General features: G+C 42.1%; 1 protein-coding gene across 1 annotated transcript; it reads right to left on the reverse strand.

Annotated features, from left to right (window-relative positions):
* Window positions 1-3,704: 3,704 nt before the first annotated feature.
* LOC123820571 (syncytin-1-like) lies at window positions 3,705-5,146 on the reverse strand. Its single transcript, XM_045841390.1, is given in 3 exon segments — window positions 3,705-4,671; window positions 4,673-4,692; window positions 4,694-5,146. Coding segments are annotated over 3 exon segments (1,440 nt in total).
* Between the last annotated feature and the right edge of the window lie 16,533 nt (window positions 5,147-21,679).

The following is a 21,679-nucleotide window of genomic DNA, read 5'->3' on the forward strand; positions in this document are numbered from 1 at the left end:
GAGGACAACATAGTCAGAAAAATCTCAGATATCCCAAGTAGCAATATTTTCACAGATATATCCCCTAAAGCAAGGGACATAAAAGGAAGAATAAACAAATAAGATCTCATTAAAATTAAAAGCTTCTGCATAACTAAAAAAAAAAAAGCAGGGTTAAAATGAAAAGAGAACCAAACATATGAGAAAACATTTGCCAATGATACCTAAGACAAGGGTTTGATCTCCAAAATATATAAAGAACTTACAAATTCCACTGCAGGGATACAAACAATCCAGTTAATAAATGGGCAAAGGACTTGAACACACACTTCTCCATGGAGGACATAGAGAAAGCCAAGAGATATATGAAAGAGTGCTCAGCATCACTAGCCACTAGAGAGATGCAAAGGAAAACCACAATGAGATACCACCTCACACTTGTCAGAATGGCCATGATAAACACATCAACACACAGCAAGTGTTAGAGAGTATCTGAAGAAAAGGGAACATTAGTGCACTGTTGGTGGAAATGCAGACTAGTGCAGCCACTGTGGGAAACAGTATGGAATTTCCTCAGAAAACTAAAAATGAAACTGCCCTTGGACCTGACAATTCTACTACTAGGATTATACCCTAAGAACTCTGAAACAAATTCAGAAGGACCTATGTGCCCCAATGTTCAGAGCAGCACAATTCACAATAGTCAAGTGCTAGGAGCAGCCTAAATGCCCATCAGTAAATGAATGGATTAAAAATCTATGGTATATTTACACAATGGAATACTATGCAGCAGAAAGAAAGAAGGAGCTCCTATGTTTGTGACAGCATGGATGGAACTAGACAGCATTATGCTAAGGCAGTGAGGCAGTGAAAGTAAGCCAGCCAGGCAGTGTAAGTCAAATATCATATGATCTAACCTATAAGTGGAACCTAATCAACAAAACAAATAAGCAATCAAAATATAAACAGAGACAATGACATTAATAACAAACTGACGGTAACCAGAGGGGATGTGGAGGGGATAAAGGAGGAAAAAGGAGAAGGGGTTTTCAGGAACATGTATGAAGAATACATGGACTAAAGCATAGGGTTGTAGGACTGAGGGTGGGAGGTGAGGATGGTTGAGGTGAGGTGGTGGTGGGGGAAAATGAAGACAACTGTCCTTGAAGAACAATAAACTATTATTTTTAAAAAATATGCTCTGGCTGTTGTAGCTCACTGGACTGAGTGCAGACCTGCAAACCAAAGGGTCACAATTAGATCCTTAGTTCAGGACACATGCCTGAGTTGCCAGGTCCCCAGCAGGGAGCACATGAAAGTCAACCTCTTTCTCACACTATTCTAAAATATTCAAGAGGAAGGAAGCCTCTCACCTTATTTTATGAAGCTAGCATTTTAAAAAAATTTAATAAAAGTTTAAAAACTTTTATTAAAATTTTTATTTTAATAAAATTTTATTATAAAATTTTTATAATAAAAGTATAAGAATTTAATAAAAAATAAATTATTTCTTAAAAAAATCACCCAAGAATTCAGGAAGACAGTAGAAAGTATTATAATTCTGTAAGGATTAAAATTTAACAATCAACATAGAGGGGTTACACTTCAAAAGGATCCACTAACAAATTAAAAACAATTTTAAGAAATGCCAACACTTGGAGTCAGAAGTGAGGCAAGGGGTAAAAATCAAGCAGGAGAAAAGAGACTGAGTTATCAGTCTCACTTGTAGTGAATGCTAGGTACACATGTTCATAGCATCATCTGCTGCTAACAGTAGGTCATTCCTTCAAATAAACAAAGCCCTAGGTAAATAAGAGAGAAGAAATCATAAAGTTTAGAGAAAAAAATAAACAGCAAAAGAAAAATAGAAAAACAAGGGCTGGTTCTTTGAAACTATAAACAAGGTTGACAAACCTTTAATGAAACTCCTCAGGGGGGAAAAAAAAGAAAAGACCTAAATAAATAAAAGTACAAATGGAATAGGATAAGTGTTAACACAAATAAAAAAGTCAGAAAATATAAGCAATAATACACCAAAATTAAAAAAAAAACCTGTAGTAAAAGGAAAAATTACTGGAACAATACATTTCAACACTGAATAAATAAGAAACAGAAAATCTGAACAGACTGATTACAATAAATGTAACTTGATTCAGTAATGAAAAAATTCCAAAAACAATAACTAAAAGTCTTACCCTGATGGTCTTCACAAGTGAATTTTACCAAATATTCAAAGATATTAACCTCTTTCTCACACTATCCTAAAATATTCAAGAGGAAGGAAGCCTTCCACCTTATTTGATGAAGCTAGCATTATCCTGATTCCAAAATGTTGCAAAGCCATTGCAAAAAAGAAAAAGAAAATTAAAGGCCAATATCCCTGATAAACATAGATGCTAAAATTCTCAAGAAAATATTAGCAAACAAAAGTCAGCAATACATTAAGCCTTGGCCAGGTAACTCATGTTGTTAGACTGTCATTCTGAAACACCAAGGTTGAAGGTTCAATTCTCAGTCAGGACATAGCAAGAATCAACCAATGAATGCATAAATGGGTGAAACAACAAACTGATGTTTCTTTATCTCCCTCTCCTTTCTTCTCTCTCTCTAAAATACATAAATAGAACATTGAAAGATTATATTCCATGGAATTTATCTTGATGTGCAAGGATGGTTCAATATCCGCAAATCAATGAACATAATACATTATATAAACAAAATGAAAGATTGAGAATGTGTTATCATATCTATACATGAGGAGAAAGTATTTGACAAAATCCAATACCCATTTATGATAAAAATGGTCAGCAAAGTGGGAAAAAAGAAACTAACTCAACATAACAAAGGCCATATATGACAAACTCACAGCTAACATCAAATGGAATGAAAAAAGCTAAAATATTTTTTTTAAGTTATGGACAACAGGAGGATGTCACTTTCACGATTTGTATTCAACACAGTATTAGAAGTCCTAGCCACATAAGTTAGAAAACAAAAAGAAATAAAGTAGGACAGATGGCCCATTGCCTCGGCCCGCGAGGCAGTCAACGGGGTCCGCCGATATACCTGCAATGGATGAAAAGGGATGGGACAGGAGGCGCGAAAGAATGACAGCAAGACAAAGGATTCTGATCAAGCTGCAAATTTTATTTTCAAAATGGAGGGAGTTATATAGAGGAGGGTAGAGGAAGGCAGATAGGGGAAGTAGCTCTGGTTGGTAGCTTTGGGGGCATGCTCTTAACTGGGATAGGCTAAGGGGCGCATGATAGGCGCGTGATCAAGGCACTGATTGGCGTGCCGTCCCGCGTGCTCAGGCTGAGGCACCTGCAAATGACTTCTGACCACAGATATCCTGTTATGTATGCGCAATTTCTAGCCTTGGTTGCATCAGCCTGCTTTCAGGCTTCATCCCTGCCCCCCAACATCTCCTCCCTTATTTTTTATTTTTAAGGTGAGGAGTGGACATTAACCAGCTAGGGGAGGCAGTGGTCTGGCTCCTCCTGAGCTCGTCCTGAGCTCTGAAGTAGCCTTTTCAGAGGAGAGGGTTGGGGCACTGACCTCTATGCAAGCCGACTTGCCTCTCAGGAGACATGGCAGGGCCACCTTCGGGGCAGCTTCTCCTTGCGATGCTTTGCTCTGCACCTAGCGGTATCCATTACAATTTATATGTAAAGTATAATGCCAAGGGTTATACTGTTCTCGTAAGAGGTGGGGGGGTGCAAGGCTTATGCGCGAGGACATTCTTGGAGAAAACGCTGCGAGTCAGTGCCAGGTTCATTCATTTCTAGCTGATGATAATGTATCTGGATAGATTTGCCAAGAAGGGAGTTAAGTTGGTCTCGGATGAGGTTTGTGGTGCGCCTGAGAACCCAGGGAGCAAAGGTCAGGAAGAGAATGATAGCTATTAAAGGCCCGAGGAGAGGGAGAAGAAAGGGGAGTAGTCCGTTGAAGGCTGTAAGGAAAGGGCTCTCAGTCAGAGCTTTTCGTCGTCTTTCCAGATCTTCTTGAAGGGTTTTGATCTTGTCCCGGACGATGCCTGACTTGTTGGCATAAAAGCAGCATCGTTCCTGTAAAGCTAAACAAATGCCTCCCTGCTCTGCTGTGAGTAAGTCTAGGCCTCGTCTATTCTGGAGGACTACCTCCGCTAGGGAGTCTAGTTGGTCTTGAATGTCAGTAATAGTACTGGATAAGGCTTGGACATCATCGACAAGTTGTTTGGAAAGTTTTGTATAGGAGTGAACTGCAACTCCTAATCCTGCAGTTCCGGTAGCTACCGCTCCAGAAACTCCTAGACCAACAAGCAGGGGAATAATAGCTAAGGCTCTTTTGTGTCGTCCTGCGAAGTGGTCAAAAGCAGGAACGGGGACGGGTTCATCCCCTGGGATAATGTCTATGTCAGGTAGTAAGGCAGCTAGGGCACATAGCCCTGTCCAATTGGCGGGCAGGGCGGTGAAAGCTAGATTATTACCACAAACGAATGCTCGTCCTGGACCAGGGCAGAGGGATGTGCTGTAATTAAGCGTGTGGCTACAATTGGTAAAGCTAGCGAAACCAACAGAAATATCAAAAGAATTATTTTGTAATTTCTTATAGATGCAGGGGGAGGAGTAAAAAAGCATAGGCTGAACTCTAAAGGGTATGCTGAGGGTGCAATTTTGTTCGGTGATATTCAGGGCTGATATGTTGGTGGGGGACAGCTAGAGGCATGGGGGGTGCCTTGGCTTAAGCATAACCAGCAATCTTGGGCTAGTGTAGGGTTGGAAATATTTAGTGCCCGATGGGTGGCTGTCAAAATGTCTGTCGTTTGGGTATCTAGATCTATTCCTCGCGACTTGGGAAGAGCCAGAGGGTGATGGGTGAGTTTAGGGAATTGATTTTCAATGAGCTGTTCTATTTGGTTCTGGACAGTGAGTTCTCTTATGATATCTTGAGGCCCACCTCCATCAGAAGTGTGAATAGGAGGAGTTTGTTCCCAGCACACTGACTGTCCTACAGTGCCTTGGCAGCTGGCTTGTAAGTATTTGGTGGAACTAAGGCCAACGACTGATGAGCTATCTCCCCAGTCTCCTACGTTGGCAGCATTTTTTGTTTTCTGGAGTATGGCAGTAAAATATGCCTTATTGCCAAGGGTACACTCTTGAACATTATTGTAGCAAGAAGAGTGCATTGTTGAATAAAAGGAGGTGCATGGGCATGGTCCTGGCTTTCCATTAATGGCAGGTATGATAGGAGGCTTAGGTACGCAGGACCATGTGGGTTTGGACATCCCCCCCTGTTGCTGTGGGTGAAGAAACTAGGTAAGCTGTTTTTGTGTTGCAGTCTACTACCTGAGTATAAGACGAGGGGACGGCATGATCGGTAGTAGTTCCTCCACGGCATTCACACGGTGGCCCAAAGAGGACGTGGTAAATATTGCCAGGCGGCGCTTGAAAGCCCTCCATATGTTCTTAGGTGTAAGAGTGCTTGTAGTAACAGGAAGAAGAGCCATTGGGAGAACATGTTTTGCCTGAAATAGAAAGAAGAGAAAATCTCCTCAGGGCGTATTATTATTCCCTGGGATTTGATTAGGTTTAACTGGTGGGGCGGGGCGATGATTGACATGTTTTATTAGCCTTTCGGGGAGCCATCGTGGGCCATCTTCTTTTTGATCATAAATACAGGCTGAGCCTCTCCCCATATAAGGACGGGGATCTGGGCCTTTCCAGGCGTGAGTGAGGGGGGTCGCGCCACATGACCGTGGCTTGTTGTGATGCGGTTTGTGGGTGCCAGTGGCGATCGGCTGCCGAACGACCTTGTATGTCTAGTGTAAGAAAATTAAGCTGGAAGAGGGCATGATTTAGAAGATTTCGAGGTTGTTGTTTTGAAAATCCAAGAGGAGAGTGTGTTAGGCGATTAATGGCATTCTTTAAGGTTTGGTGGGCCCGCTCTACTATACCTTGTCCTTGAGGATTGTAAGGGATTCCAGTAATATGCTTAATTTGAAGTTGTTGGCAAAAGGCTTGGAAATTTTTTCCTGTATAGCCAGGGCCATTATCTGTTTTAATGGTGTGGGGTTTGCCCAAGGCGGAAAAGCAGTGGATCATATGAGAGATTACATTTTTTGACGCTTCTCCTGTTTGGGGTGTGGCAGCTATAAATCCACTAAAAGTATCAACTGTAACATGAATAAATTTTTGCTTCCCAAAGGCGGCAAAGTGGGTAATATCCATTTGCCATATAGCATTGGGTATAAGGCCACGGGGATTAACGCCTAAATGAGGCACAGGGGCTGAGGTTATACAATGAGGACAAGCTTTAACGATGTCCCTAGCTTGGTCTCTAGTGATTTTATAAAGAAGGCGAAGGGTATGGGCATTTAAATGGTGTAAGGTATGGGCTTGTGTGGCCTCAGTAACTGGGTCTGTAAGAATAGGGCAGATGGTCTGTGTGGCAACATCAGCTAGGGCGTTGCCTTCTGTTAGGGGGCCCAGGAAGGTCAAGGTGAGCACGAAGATGTCCAATATAGAAAGGGTGTTGTCTTTGTAAGATAAGGTTTTGTAGTTTGGTGAATAAAGGGGTGGCATTAGTGGAGGGTTTGATGAAGGGAACTGTTTCTAGTAGAGGGACTGACTGAGCTATATAGGCGCTATCAGTATAGAGGTTGAACGGTTGGTTGGCAAGTGAAGTAAAAACTTCAAGTATGGCAAACAGTTCTACGAGCTGAGCAGAGGAGTAAGGAGATTTAATTGTAAAAGTTTGTTTATTAATGATATAGGCAGCTGTGCCGTTTGAAGATCCGTCGGTAAAGACGAGGGTGGCTTTAGGAATTGGAGCTGCTTTGGTGAGTTTAGAAAAGATGAACTGATGAGTTTTAGCAAATTGAACAAGGGGATCACTAGGGTAGTGATTATCAAGATTCCCTGTAAAGGAGGATAATGCTATAGCCCACTCATCAGAAGTTTGTAGAAGCCAGTTTGTTTGGTCATGTGAGTAGGGAGTAATTATTGAATCAGGGTCTTTACCAAATAGTTGGCGGCTGGTGGATCGCCCCTTAATAATTAGAGTGGCAAGAAGGGAGGGATAAGTAAGTAATACTCGTGAGGGAGAGGCTGGTAGGTGGACCCAAAGAAGGGGATGGCCATTTTTTGTAAGGTCTGTGGTTTTTGACTGCCAGAAAACTCCAGTAGGTGTATGGGCTGTAGGGAGTAATATGAATACTAGAGGTAGGTTATAGGAAATCTGTTGAGCGCTTTGCCGTTGTATGGCTTTGTTGATAATGGTTAAGGAATGTTCTGCTTCGGGGGTTAAGGCACGCGGAGATAAGGGATCTGAGTCTCTTTTCAGAATGTTATTGAGTGGGAGGAACGCTTCTGTGGGCAGCTTTAAGTATGGCCGGAGCCACTGAATGTCTCCAAGAAGCTTTTGAAAATCATTGAGTGTTTTTAAATTATCAGTTCTGAGGGATATGTGGGGGGTAAGTACTTGTTGGTGACATAGTTTAAACCCTAGATAGGAATACGGATCAGATGTTTGCACTTTATCAGGGGCGATCTGTAGTCCCCGGTCAGCAAGGCATGTGATCATATGGGCGTGACAGGCCCTAGCGGTATCACCGTCAGGGCAGGCTAGAAGGATATCGTCCATATAATGGAGGATATAGGCCTGGGGCCATTGCTTTCTGACTGGGGCGATGGCAGCTGCAACGAACTTTTGACACAGGGTGGGGCTGTTGGCCATGCCCTGTGGTAGTACCTTCCAATGGTAACGAGGCATAGGGCTTTGGAAATTGGTTTGAGGGACACTGAAGGCGAAGTAGGGTCTGTCTTCAGGGTGGAGGGGAATGGTAAAAAAGCAGTCTTTTAAATCTATGACAATTTTGTAATAATTGGCAGGAATGGCAACAGGTGACGGGAGACCAGGCTGTAGGGCTCCCATGGGGACCATTATTTTATTGACGGCTCTAAGATCTTGTAGAAGACGCCATTTTCCAGATTTCTTTTTGATGATAAAAATAGGGGTATTCCAAGGGGAATTAGAAGGCTCAATGTGCCCTGCCGCAAGTTGTTCCTGCACTAACATAATAGCAGTGAGGGTTTTTTCCTGAGTAAGGGGCCATTGATCAACCCACACAGGTTCAGTGGATTTCCATAATATTTTATCTGCATGGGGTGCAGGACTGTCAATGGCCGCTAGGGTAAATTTTGGGTATATCCCAGACCTGTCTTATTAAATTTTGGATTAATGGAAATGGGTTGAGTGATGCCTTGATGGTTTTTTCCTAGCCCTTGGCCGGGTACTGTGGGGAACCAAGCCCCCAGGAAGGGGTCAAGAGTTAGGGTCCTGCATTGTGAGAATGATGCTTGGGCCTGTTCCTTGGCCTCGGGGAGGTGACCTGACATTACCCCGGCCTTGTTTGTTATCGGATTGTTCCCAAGAGAAGGACGAGGGAGGTGCCGGAGCCTTGGGGGCGATGCGTCGTGTCCTTGGAGTTAATCTAAACCAGGATGTTCTGTACGTGACCTGAAGGGGGTGTGTAAACTTTCTTGAACAAAGACTCTCATCGTGTAGCAAGCATTCTATTTTTAGAACATCTCACTATATAATGACAGGAGTTTTCAATAAACTTGCCTTTTGCCACCAGAGCAACTGGTCGCTCTCTCTTTTCAGTCCGTCACTGCGCGTCTCGAACCCACTGCCTCACTGGCCGCGGCAGGGTACGAATCCTTGGTTTAGCATTTGAGTTATAGCAACGTTACTGGGGCTATATAAGACTACTTTCATTTGGGCGAGAATATCTCCCCCCATAGATTAACGGGCAAGTTAGGTAGTACATATGGGGTCACGAAGCCCTGGTTTCCTTCATTGTCTTCCCATTTAAGGGTTTTAGAGCTTTGTTGTGGATTGGTAGACTGTCCTATGCCACGCAAATGTGTGGCAGCTATGGTTAGGGGCCAATTTCGAGGCCATTGAGACTCAGAAATAACAGTGGCATCGGCTCCTGTGTCAATAATACCTGAAAAGGCTTTACCATTAATTCTGAGTTCGAGTAAGGGGACGGCCCTCGGTAACCTGTTGCACCCAATATGCATCTGAAGAGCCGGGGGGGCTTGACCCTCGAAAAGGTTTTTGAAAATTGGAATTAAGATGTTGAAGGGGGAGGATGATTATTTGGGCTAACCTAGTTTCTTTGGGGATGGTAATTAAATCTGAAGTGGTGGAAAGGATAATTTGGATTTGTCCTTCAAAATCATTATCTATAATGCCAGGGAGGACTTGTATCCCTTGTAGGGTGGAACTGACTCGGCCGAAGATAAGCCCAAAAGTATTAGGCGGTAGGGGCCCCAAAAACGCCGGTAGGGACTATTAGGGGACTATTGTCTGAAGTTAGTACTGTGTCGGTGGCGGCACAGAGGTCCAATCCTGCGCTGCCTGCTGTGGCCCTCCACAGGTCTGTGACGTAGCGGCGTGATTGATTACCGGGAGGGCAGGGATCTGTGGGTGGAGTGATGGGGAGTGAACTGTGTAGCCCCGGAGTTCACACTCGGTATGGGGCCCTGGGGCTGGGCCCTGTTGGAGTTTCCCTGCGGCGGGGGAATGGGCTGTCCATAAATGTCTGTCTTAGATCTGCATTCTGAGGACCAGTGAAAACCCTTCTTACAGCGAGGGCATTTCGTGGCAGGGGGCTCCTGGACTATTAGTACTAGGCCCTGTTGGGTTTTGGATCTGAATTTGAGTCTGATTTTGGCTCTTCTGGGGGGCAGGCTCGGGGAAAAATGTCCAGGTTGGTTACAGTTGTAACAAAGGCGATTAGGGGGGCGCCGGCTGTGGGGGCATAAAAATTTTGTAAGGCGGCACCAATGGCAAGTCCGAAAGCATGGGCAGAGCCGATGCCGGAGCAGAGGCGAACATAGTCACAGAGCTCTCCTTGGCGATAGGGGCGGATGGCATTTTGGCAAGCGGGGTTGGCATTTTCATAAGCTAGGTGTTTGACGAAAGCGTTTTCACTTTCGCCCGCGCCAAAGAGCCTCTCAGCTAATTCTTGTAAACGACTTATGAAATCACTGTATGGCTCGTCTGGGCCCTGTCTTATTTTTTGCAAGAGAGGTGGTTGCGGTGCCCTTTTGTGGAAGGCGCCTCCATGCTTTAAGACCCGCGGACTGGATCTGGGTTAGAAGTCCGGGGGAAATTGAGCTTGCTTTTCATTGCTATGATAGGGGCGGAGCCAAGAAACTTAAGAATGGTCCAATTTTTAGAGGAGGATTTTCGCATATTGCGCTGAACAAACTGTTTAGCGGTGTCTTCATATTCGCTTTTCCAAAGAATAAAGTCACCTCCACTTAGCGCTGCCTTCGCTAGAAAGAACCAATCATTGGGCGTGAGCCAGCGCTCACTAAGATTTTCAATTAGGGCGAGGGAAAAGGGAGCTGTGGGCCCGTAGTGTGTTACAGCAGATTTGACCTTTTTCTAATGTTTTAAGGCTAAGTTTCTTGTATGTGTGGGAATAAGTTTGGGGGGGCCGCAGTATCTCTTGTACTGGGCTCTGCTTCGTCTATATCAGAAGGGGAGCTGTCAGAGTCCTCGGGGTTGTCGCTATCAGGAAGGGGGGTAGCTGCAGCCGCAGCTGAACTATCTACGTTCTCGGTCCTATCTGGGCGAGTCTGGGATCTAGTAACAGGGAATGCTAAAGTCTCGTGGGGAGGGGGACTGATCGTAAGAACGGAGAGCTCATTGGCAATGGTTTTAATATCTCGGATGAAAGTGAGGGTTTCCTGAAGGAGAGGCTTTGGAAACGGAGTGAATGCGGCGGTGGCCGCCAGGGGCAAGGTAGTGGGTGCCTTGCACGCCGCGGGTGAAATGGCGGATGCGCCATGCGCTGAAGGCAAAATGGCGGCAGCGGGTGCGTGAGAGGTACTATAAGGAGGCGGTTTGAATGGCGGAAGGACTGCCGCCACGAGTGGTGGCCAGTCAGGATTCTTGTAGTGAGCGGCCTCGTCCTCTAATTCTGCCTGTTCAGAGGGGTCTAACTGGTCGCCGGGGTCCTGGGAATTGGGGGGTGGAGCAGAGGAATAGAACTCCTGAAGGGGAGGGTACAGAGAAGGGACTTGAGGGTCTGTATCTATCTGGATGGAGACAGAAGGGCAATTTGAAGGCGCTCGTGAGGGGGGTCGCGAAAGCGAGTCAGCATGAGCGCCGGGAGGCCGTGAACTGAGGGGGGCTTTTCGAGGGGGGCCGGGGAGTGACTGTGGAGAATTTCTTGCCCTTCTTTACAAAGGCGCTGTATGTCAGGGGAGTTATTGTGGTTTTTAAGGATGTCTGTTATGAGGTTATAATAGTTAAAGGCAGTTATAGGGATGGTCTCGGGACCAAAAACTTTATAATAGTCATTTGAGACAGTCGCCTACACGGTGCCAGACGCGGGAGTCAATGCTACCCTCCTGAGGAAACCATGGGCAGATTTTAAAAACGAAAAGTGAAAAAAGGAATTTAAATCTTTTTTACGAAACCCTAATCTTAGGCACCTTGAGAGACTCTTTTCAATTGACTAACAAATAAATCATGTTCTGAACATGCCTGTCCCATGGTTGAGGCCTTACCTTTGAGATGCCGCTGTCGGGGAAGCGGGGGTCGTCAGGGAATGCCGGGCGCACGGTCGGGTAGTCGCGGTGAGCCGGGCGACGCTCTGAGCCGAGCGGATGCTGCGATCGACGGGGACAGCAGTCCGTACAGGCGATCAGCGGGGCCCCACGTTGGGCGCCACTTGCCTCGGCCCGCGAGGCAGTCAACGGGAGTCCGCCGATATACCTGTAACGGATGAAAAGGGATGGGACAGGAGGCGCGAAAAGAACGACAGCAAGACAAAGGATTCTGATCAAGCTGCCAAATTTTATTTTAAAATGGAGGGAGTTATATAGAGGAGGGTAGAGGAAGGCATATAGGGGAAGTAGCTCTGGTTGGTAGCTTTGGGGCGTGCTCTTAACTGGGATAGGCTAAGGGGCGCATGATAAGCGCGTGATCAAGGCACTGATTGGCGTGTGGTCCACGTGCTCAGGCGGAGCGGTTGCATGACTTCTGACCACAGATATCCTGTTATGTATGTGCAATTTCTAGCCTTGGTTGCATCAGCCTGCTTTAGGCTTATCCCTGCTCCCAACAGCCCATAGCCAAATGAAAAAAATGTTCAGTGTCACTAGCCATCAGAGAGATGCAAATTAAAACCACAATGCAATATCACTTCACACCTTCTGAAATGACTATCCTTAATAAATCAACATTTATTGAGGATGTAGTGAAAAGGGAACCCTAGTGCATTGTTGGTGGGAATGCAGATTGATGCAGCCACTGTGGAAAACAGTATAGAATTTCCTCAAAAAAGTAAATATTGAACTGCCTTTTGACCCAGCAATTCCACTTCTGGGAATATACCTGAAGAATCCCAAAACACCACTTCGAAAGAATTTATGCACCCACATATTTATAGCAGGGCTGTTTATGATAGCCAAGATTTGGAAACAGCTCAAGTGCCCATCAGTAAATGAGTGAATTAAAAAATGGTGGTACATTTACATAAAGGAGTACTATGCAGCAAAGAGAAAGAAGTCTTACCTTTTTCAAAAGCATGGATGGAACTGGGGAGTATGATGCTAAGTGTAATAAGACCATCAGTAAAAGAAAAATACCATATGATCTCACTTATAAGAGTAATATAATAAAATAAACTAATGGGAAAAATAGATTCTATGTTATGGAATTATGGAACAGACATAAGAGGGGAGGAGGGAGGCAAGGACTGATTAAAGAAGGTGAAGGGATTAGTAAAAAACATATATGAAGGATACGTACACATGGACAAACAATGAAGGAGCTGATTACTGGAGTAGGGGATAGGCTGAGTGGAGAAGATAAAGTGGTAAAAAGTGGGACAACTGTAATAGTATAAACAAGGAAATATTAAAAATAAGGAGAAAGACAAATTAGAAAAGGTAAAACTTTCATATGCAGAATATATATATATACATATGCAGAATATATATATATATATATATATATATATATATATATATATATATCACCAAAAATAACTAAAACAAATCAGGATATGAAGTTAATATTTAATACTCAGTTTACCAGTAATGAAGTATAAGAAAAATTTAAAAAGAACCTAACAAATTTACATAAAAGTACCTAAAAGTAATTTTAACCATAAAGGTAAAAATCCTGTACTTGAAAAATTATGACACTGAAAAAAAAATGAAGAGATGAATAAATGGAAGTATGTACCATGTCCATTGATAAGAAGAACAAACATTGTTACAATGTCTATGCAAACTATGGTTTAAGTGGAAGCTCTATCAAAATACCAAAGGCCAGCCCTGGCTGGCAGAGCTCAGTGGATTGAGCGTGGGCTGTGAACCAAAGTGTCGCAGTCAGGGTACGCGCCTGGGTTGCAGGCCATGACCCCCAGCAACCACATATTGATGTTTTTCTCTCTCTCTCTCTTTCTCCCTCCCTTCTCTCTCTAAAAATAATAAATAAAATCTTTTAAAAAAGCAATGAAATCATCATTCTGAAAAAAATGATGAAATGAACTTTAAAAAAAAAATACCAAAGGCCTTTTTCACAGAACAAGAACAAATATTCCAAAAATGTATATGGAACCACAAAAGGCACCAAATAGCCACATAAATCTTGGAAAGAAAAAATGAGGTATAATGTATTACACTACCTAATATCAAACTACAAGGCTATAGCAATCAAAGAATATAGTACTGGCATAAAAATGGACATAAATCAATGGAACAGAATAGAGAGCCCAGAATTGAATTCACACCTGTGTGGTCAATTAATATATGACAAAGGAGGCAAGAATATACAATGTGGAAAAAATTGTCTCTTCAATAAATACTATTGGACTCTTGGTCGGATTGCTCAGTTGGTTGAACTCTTGTCCCATGTACCAAAAATTTGCAGTTTCAATCTCAGGTAAGGACAAATATCTAAGTTGTGAGTTCAACTCTCTCCTGGGGCAAATACTGTAGGCAACCAATGTTTCTCTCTCACATTGATGGTTCTCTCTCTCTCTCTCTCTCTCTCTCTCTCTCTCTCTCTCTCTCTCTCTCTCATATTCTCTGTCTCCCATCCTTCTCTCCTTCTCTCTCTAAATTAAAAAAAAACACGGAAAAATCAGGTTAGGATTAATAAAATAAATAAATGCATAGTGTTAGAAAATTTGAACAAATACAGGAAAAAATGAAACAACCCCACTCTCTAGCACCATACATGAGAATATACTCAAAATACAGATTTAAGTGTAAGACTTATAACAATAAAACTTCTAAAGGAAAAGAATCTGTAAATCTTTGACATTTCACTTAGCAATACCTTTTCTGAAATATCTTCTTGAGAAAGGACAAAAAAGAAAAAAATAAACAAATGAAACTACATCAAACTAAAAATTTTGTCATAGCAAAGAAAACCATCAACAAAATGAAAGGATAATCTACTAATTAGGACAAGATATTTGCAATAATACATCTGGTAGGGGTTTATATACAAATTTTACAAAAAAAATGTAAATTTTGGGATTTAAACACCAAAAAATAAGCAATCAAATTAAACAATGGGGAAAGAACCCGAATAAACACTTTTCGAAGAGGATACCTAGAGGGAAGTAGGCATATGAAAAGATGCTCAATAACACTAATAATCAGGAAAATTGAAATTAAAAGCAGGGTGATATATCACCTCATACCTGTCAAAATGACTATTATCAATAAATAAACCTACAAGTGTTGGCAAGGATGAGGAACAAAAGGAACCCTTTTACACTGTTAGTGGGAATGCAGATTGCTGCAGCTACCATGGAAAACTGTATGGATTAACTGCTTTAGGATCCAGTGATAACACTTCTGAGTATAAAAACAAAGAAACTAAAAGCACAATTTTTTTAAATATATGCATTTCTATGTTTATTGCAGCATTATTTATAATAGTGAAGATATAGAAACTACCCAGTAGCCCATCAGTAGACAAGTAAATAAAAAGGTGCTGTACATATATACAATGAAATATTATTATTTTTTTAATTACTAAAAATATTTTTATTTAACAGCTTTTACTTTGTGACCGGGCTTTTTTGTCCTTTTTCTTAATTTTTATTTTAATTGTTGTTCAAGTACAGTTTTCTGCCATTTACTCCCATACCAGCCTACCCCACAGGCCTCCCCACCTCCCTCCAGCTTCCACTCCTCTTGTTTCCATCTATGTGTCCCCCCATACTTGTATCTGAAAACCCTTCCCCATTTCCCACGAAAATTCCTCCTCGCTCCCTTCTGGTCATTGTTAGTCCACTCTCTGTTTCAGTGTCTTTGGTTTATTTTGCTTGTTCATTTCTTCTGATGATTAGGTTCCTATTAAAGTCGAGATCATATGATATTTGTCTTTCACTGCCTGGCTTATTTCGCTTAGAATAATGCATTCCAGTTCCATCCATGCCATCATAAACATAGGAGCTCCTTCTTTCTTCCTGCTGCATAGAATTCTATTATGTAAATGTATCATAGTTTTTTGATCCTTTCATTTACAGATGGGCACCTAGGTTGCATCCAACACTTGGCTATTGTAAATTGTGCTTCTATGAACATTGGGGTGCATAGGTTCTTTTTGAATTGGTGTTTCAGGGTTCTTAGGATATAATCCTAGCAGTGGGATTGCTGGTCTGAAAGGCAAATCCATTTTTAGTTTTCTGAGAAAATTCCATACTGTTTTCCATAGTAGTTGCGCCAGTCTGGAATCCCATCAAGAATGCACTAGGGTTATCTTTTCTCCACCACTTCTCCAACACTTGTTATTTATTGATTTGTTTATGATGGGCATTCGGACCAGTGTGCAATGGTATCTCATTGTGGTTTCTTTTTGCATCTCTCTGATAGCTGGGGATACTGAACATCTTTTCATATATCTCTGGATCCTCTGTCTGTCCTCCTTGGAGAAGTGTCTGTTCAAGTACTTTGCCCATTTTTTAATTTGGGTTGCTTGTCTTTTAGAGTGGAGTCATGTAAATTCTTTATATATTTTGGAGATTAAATCCTTGTCTGAGGTATCATTGGCAAAAAAGTTTTCCCATACAGTTGGTTCTCTTTTCATTTTAATATTGTTTCCTTTAGCCTTGCAGAAGCTTTTTATTTTGATGAGATCCCATTTGTTTATCCTTTCCTTTATGTCCCTTGCTCTAGGGGGAATACCAGTGAAGATGTTGCTGCATGAAATATCTGATATTTTCCTGCCTATGTTCTCCTCTAGGACTTTAATGGTGTCATGGCTTATATTTAAATCTTTTATCCTCTTTGAATTTATTTTTGTGTACGATGTAAGGTGGTGTTCAGCTTTCATTTTTTTGCATATAGCTGTCCAGTTCTCCAAACACCATATGTTGAAGAGGCTATTTTTACTCCATTTTATATTGCTGCCCCTTTGTCAAATATTAATTCACCATAGACACTTGGGCTTATTTCTGGGCTATCTGTTCTGTTCCATTGGTCCATATGTCTGTTCTTATGCTAGTACCAGGCTGTTTTGATTATAGTACCTTGTTATACAGTTGGGTATCAGGTATTGTGATCTCACTTACTTTGCTCTTCTTTCTCAATATTGCTGTAGCTACTCAGGGTTGTTTATGGTTCCACATAATTTTTAAACTGTTTGTTCTATGTCTGTGAAATATGCCATTTTTACTTTAATAGGTATTGCATTGAATCTACAAATTGCTTTGGGTGGTATGGATGTTTTGATGATGTTTATTCTTCCAATTCATGAACAAGGTGTATGCTTCCATTTGTTTGTATTCTCCTTGATTTCCTTCTTCAGTGTTGTGCAGTTTTCTGTATACAGGTCTTTTACTTCCTTGGTTAGGTTTATTTTTAGGTATTTTATTTTTCTTGTTAGTATATCAAATGGGATTTTTAAAAAATTTCTGATGCTGCTGCTTCATTGTTGGCATACAAAAAATGGCTTTGATTTCTGGATATTGACTTTGTATCTGCTGTTTTGCAAATTTCATTTAATAGGTCAACAGTTTGGGGGCAGAGTCTGTAGGATTTTTTATGTACACTATCATGTCATCTGCAAACACTGACAGTTTTGTTTCCTCCTTTCCAATTTGGATGCCTTTTTTTTTTCTTGTTTGATCACTGTGGCTAAAACTTCCAATACTATGCTGAATAGAAGTGGTGAAAGTGGACAACTTTGTATTGCTCCTGATCTAAGTGGAAAAGATTTTAGTTTTTGCCCATTGAATATAATGTTGGCTGTAGTTCTTTCATATATGGCCTTTATTATGTTGAGGAATGCTCCCTCTATTCCCACTTTGCTGAGTATTTTTATCATAAACAGGTGCTGTACCTTATCAAATGATTTTTCCACATCTATTGATATGTGATTTTTGACTTTGCTTTTGTTTGTGTGATATGTTACATTTATTGATTTGCAAATAGTGTACCATCTATGCATCTCTGGGATGAATCTCACTTGGTCATGGTGAATGATCCTTTTAATGTATTGTTGCATGTGGTTTGCCAATATTTTGTTGAGTATTTTACAGTCTATATTAATCCGGAATTGCCTGAAGTTTTCTTTTTGTTGTGTCTTTATGTGGTTGTGGTATTAAGATGATGTTGGCTTCATAAAATGAGTTTGGGAGTCCTCCATCATTCTGGATTTTTTTGAATTCTCTATAAAGGATAGGGGTTACCTCTTCCTTAAATACTTTGTAGAATTCTGTGAAACGTTCTGGTCTAGGACTTTTGTGTGTCAGGAGTTTTTGGATTAGTGCTTCAATTTCATCTGCTCTTATTGTTCTCTTCAGGCTTTCTACTTCTTCTTCATTCTGATTTGGAAGATTATATCTTTTTTGAAATATGTCCATTTCACCTAGGTTTTCAAATTTCTTGGCATACAGTTCTTTGCAGTGATTTATTACAATCCATCATATTTATGTGTTATCAATTGTAATCTCTCCTCTTTCATTCCTGATTGTGTTTATCTGGGCCCTCTCTCTGTTTTTCTTGATCAGCCTGCTTAAAGTCTTGTTGATTTTGTCGATCCTTTCAAAGATCAAGCTCCTGGATTCATTGATCCTTAGAATAGTGCCTTTAGTCTCTATGGCATTTAATTCTGCTCTGACCTTGGTTATTTCCTTCCTTCTACATGCTCTGAGCTGTCTTTGTGGTTGTTCTTCGAATTCTTGTAAGTGTAGAGTTAGGTTTTTTGTTTGAAATGTTTCTACACATTATAGGTAGGCCTGTATCACTACAAACTTCCCTCTCAGGACTGCTTTCACTGTATCCCCTAAGTTTTGTGTTGTTGTGAATTCATTTTCATTTGTTTCCAGAAACTTTTTGATTTTTTCCTGAATTTCCATCTTTACTTATTCATTGTTTAATAGCATGCTATTCAATCTCCATGATGTTGAGTATTTTGGATTTTTTTCGTTGGGGTTGATTTCTAGTTTTAGTGTGTTGTGGTCACATAAAATGCTTATTTTAATTTTATTGAATTTGTTGAGGCATGTTTGTGTCCTATCATGTGGTCTGTCTTTGAAAATGTTTCATGTGCATTTGAAAAGAATGTGTACTTTGGGAAGAAGGGCTCAATATATATATCAGTTAATTCCATTTCCTCTAGAGCATTTTTAAATGCCACAATATCTTTGTTGATATTTTGTTTGGAAGATCTGTACTTTTTTTTAATTTATTTTATTTTTAGGGAGGGAAGGAAGGGAGGTAGAGAGAGAGAGAGAGAGAGAGAGAGAGAGAGAAACATCAATGTGCGGTTGCTGGGGGTTATGACCTGCAACCCAGGAATGTACCCTGGCTGGGAATCAAACCTGGGACACTTTGGTTCCCAGCCCATGCTCAATCCACTGAGCTACGCCAGCCAGGGCGACCTGTACATTTTTTATAGTGTGGTGTTAACATCATCTACTATAATTGTGTTGCTGTCAATATCTTTCTTGAAGTCCTCTAAGATTTTCTTTATGTATTTGGGCACTCCTATTATGGGTGCATATACATTTCCAATGTTTATGTCTACTTGGTTGATTCTTTCATTGAGTATTATGAAGTGACCTTCTGGGTCTCTCTTTATGGCCCTCTTTTAAAAGTCTATTTTGTCTGATATGAGTATTGCTAGACAAGCTTTTTCCCCCTGTCCATTTGCTTGGAAAAAATGGTTTCCAGCCCTTTACTTTCAGTCTGTGTAGGTCTTTTGTCTTTGAGGCAGGTCTCTTGTAGGCAGCCTATATGTGGTCCATGCTTTCTTATCCATTCAGCTATTCTATGTCTTTTGATTGGAGCATTTAATCCATTTATGTTTAATCTATTTATGTTTAAGTTTATTATTGATAGGTACTTATTCATTTGTACCTGTGTTCCCCTCTCTCTTTCCCTCTTTCTCCCTCTTCTTCTCCCTCCTCTTCTCCCTCTTCTTCTCCCTCTCCCTCTCCCCTCCCCCTCCCCCTCCCCTCCCCCTCCCCCTCCCCCTCCTTCTTCTTCTTCTTCTTCTTCTTTGCCTTAAAGAAGTCCCTTTGCATCTGTTGCAGAACTGGTTGGTGTAGACATATTCTTTTAGCCTTCTTTTGTCTGGGAAGCTCATTATTTGGCCTTATATCTTGACTGAGAGCCTTACTGGGCAAAGTAGCCTTGATTAAAGGTCTCTGGTTTTCATTACTTGGATTAATTCTTGCCATGTTCTTCAGGCTTGGAGCATTTCCATTGAGAAGTCAGCTGCTAACCTTATTGGGGCTCCCTTGTATGTTACTTCCTGTTTCCACCTTGCTGCCTTTAAGATTCTCTCTTTCTCTTGGTATTTTGCCATATTAATTATGATGCATCTTGAACTGGGTCTCTTTGGTTTCCTCTTGATTGGGACTCTATGTTTCCTGGATTTTTGTGATATTTTCTCTCATCAAATTAGAGAAGTTTTCCACCATTACTCTTTCAAATTGGTTTTCTATCTTTTGCTCTTCTTCTTCTCCTTCTGGTATCCCTATTATATGGATATTATTACATTTCATATTGTCTTTCACTTCTCTTAATCCCTCTTCATTCCTTCTGAGCCTCTTTTCATTTCATTGCTCTTTCTGGGTGTTTCTGGTAGCTCCTTGTGAGCTCATGGAGCTTCCTGACAATTATTGCTTTGAACTAAGTATCCGATAGTTGAGTTGCCTCTATTTTATTTAGCATTCTTTCTGAGGTTTCCTCCTTTCCTTTCACTTGGGGATTGTTTCCTTGTCTTCCCATTGTTTGTGAGACTCCTCTTGTTAGCCTCAGCTTCTTAAATTGATCTTTTTCTGGCTCCCTGGGTTTATGGTGTGAACTCCTATGATAGAATATCTGTGACAGGCTCTTAGATAGCAAACTCCAAGCCAGAGCTTTCCACGTGCACCAAGTCACCAGCTGCCCATGCAGCTGGATGCAGAATCAGGGTGCAGCAGTAGTCCGTCTAGGGTAGGCATGGTGGGCGGTGGCTGCGGCAGCTGTCCATGAGGTGGGCTCAGGCTGCCCGGCGCTGGGAACCATCCGGGCAAGGGGAGGCGAGGAGGCCAATTGGGACTTGGACCGCCAGTGTACTGGGTTCCCTGCTGCTGCTTGGATTCCAGCTCAGCTGCCCACATCCATCCAATGAGCACAGAAAGGGAGAAGGACAATGGCGTTGGAATAGGAAGAAGATTTGGCTCCCCCCTGCACATGGGAGAGAATCCTAGCCAATCTACGGAGTGGAGGAGCATGCAACCAACACACCTCAGCGTATGTGAAAATAGGGGACCAAGGATTATGGAGGAACTGAAAAACCAGTCAGTGAGAGGAGTGTGGCAACATGGTAGGGTACCAGGGGCCAGCGCAGGGTTGGGGGGCTGCAGCCCCAGGCCCAACTTCTGTTGCCAGGTTTGCCACAGAGTCCTTGAGAGAGAGCCGGGACAACTGCTCCCTCCCCAGCCAAACAGGGTCTGAGTGGCACTGAGAGGAACCCAGTTGCTAGCAAACACACAAGGGCTATGAGCACCCTCAGAGTCTGTGGACATCAGCAGGGTTGGATCACACAATGGGCCCTGACCCCCACGGTCACCTGTCTGGCTGGAGAGTTGGGTTGTGGGAGAACCCAGGCCACTGTATGGAGTGGCTGCCTTGAATAGGAGGAATTTCTCAAGAGGAAGGAGTGAAAAGACAGACACTGTTTGGGGAATTCTCCTACAGTAAACACCGGCCTCCCTGCCACCCAGCCGGGCAGCGATCACGAGTTTGCACAGACAGTTGTGTTTGTGTGGAGGACCCTGCATACCTGCATAGCACTGGGAATGGTGAGGCATTTGGCCAAGGGTGGGCGCACACACACTGGTGCGTGGGAGCACATCGCTGCACCCCAGTCCACAGCAGTAACCCTGGGGAAAGGCCTGGTTCCCATACCCAGGGCACAGGGGCCAGGAGCCATGATAGCTCCCTAGACAGTGTGCGCTGCTGACCTAGTGCAGATTACGAAGAAAGAAAAGCCATACCAATCACCCCTCAGCCTACTGCAGCCAGCAAGACCAGAAAAAAACGGTTTGCCCATTCTGAAACCAAGAGGCTATTTAATTTTATTCTATTTTTTTAAACAATTCTTAATTTTTTTAATTTTTTATTATATTTATTCTCTTTTATTTTCTTTTTCCTCTCTTTCCTGCTTTCTT

Source organism: Phyllostomus hastatus, unplaced genomic scaffold (genome assembly GCF_019186645.2).
Source record: "Phyllostomus hastatus isolate PE091 unplaced genomic scaffold, TTU_PhHast_1.1 phas_contig_36, whole genome shotgun sequence".
In the NCBI taxonomy this organism is placed as follows: domain Eukaryota; kingdom Metazoa; phylum Chordata; class Mammalia; order Chiroptera; family Phyllostomidae; genus Phyllostomus; species Phyllostomus hastatus.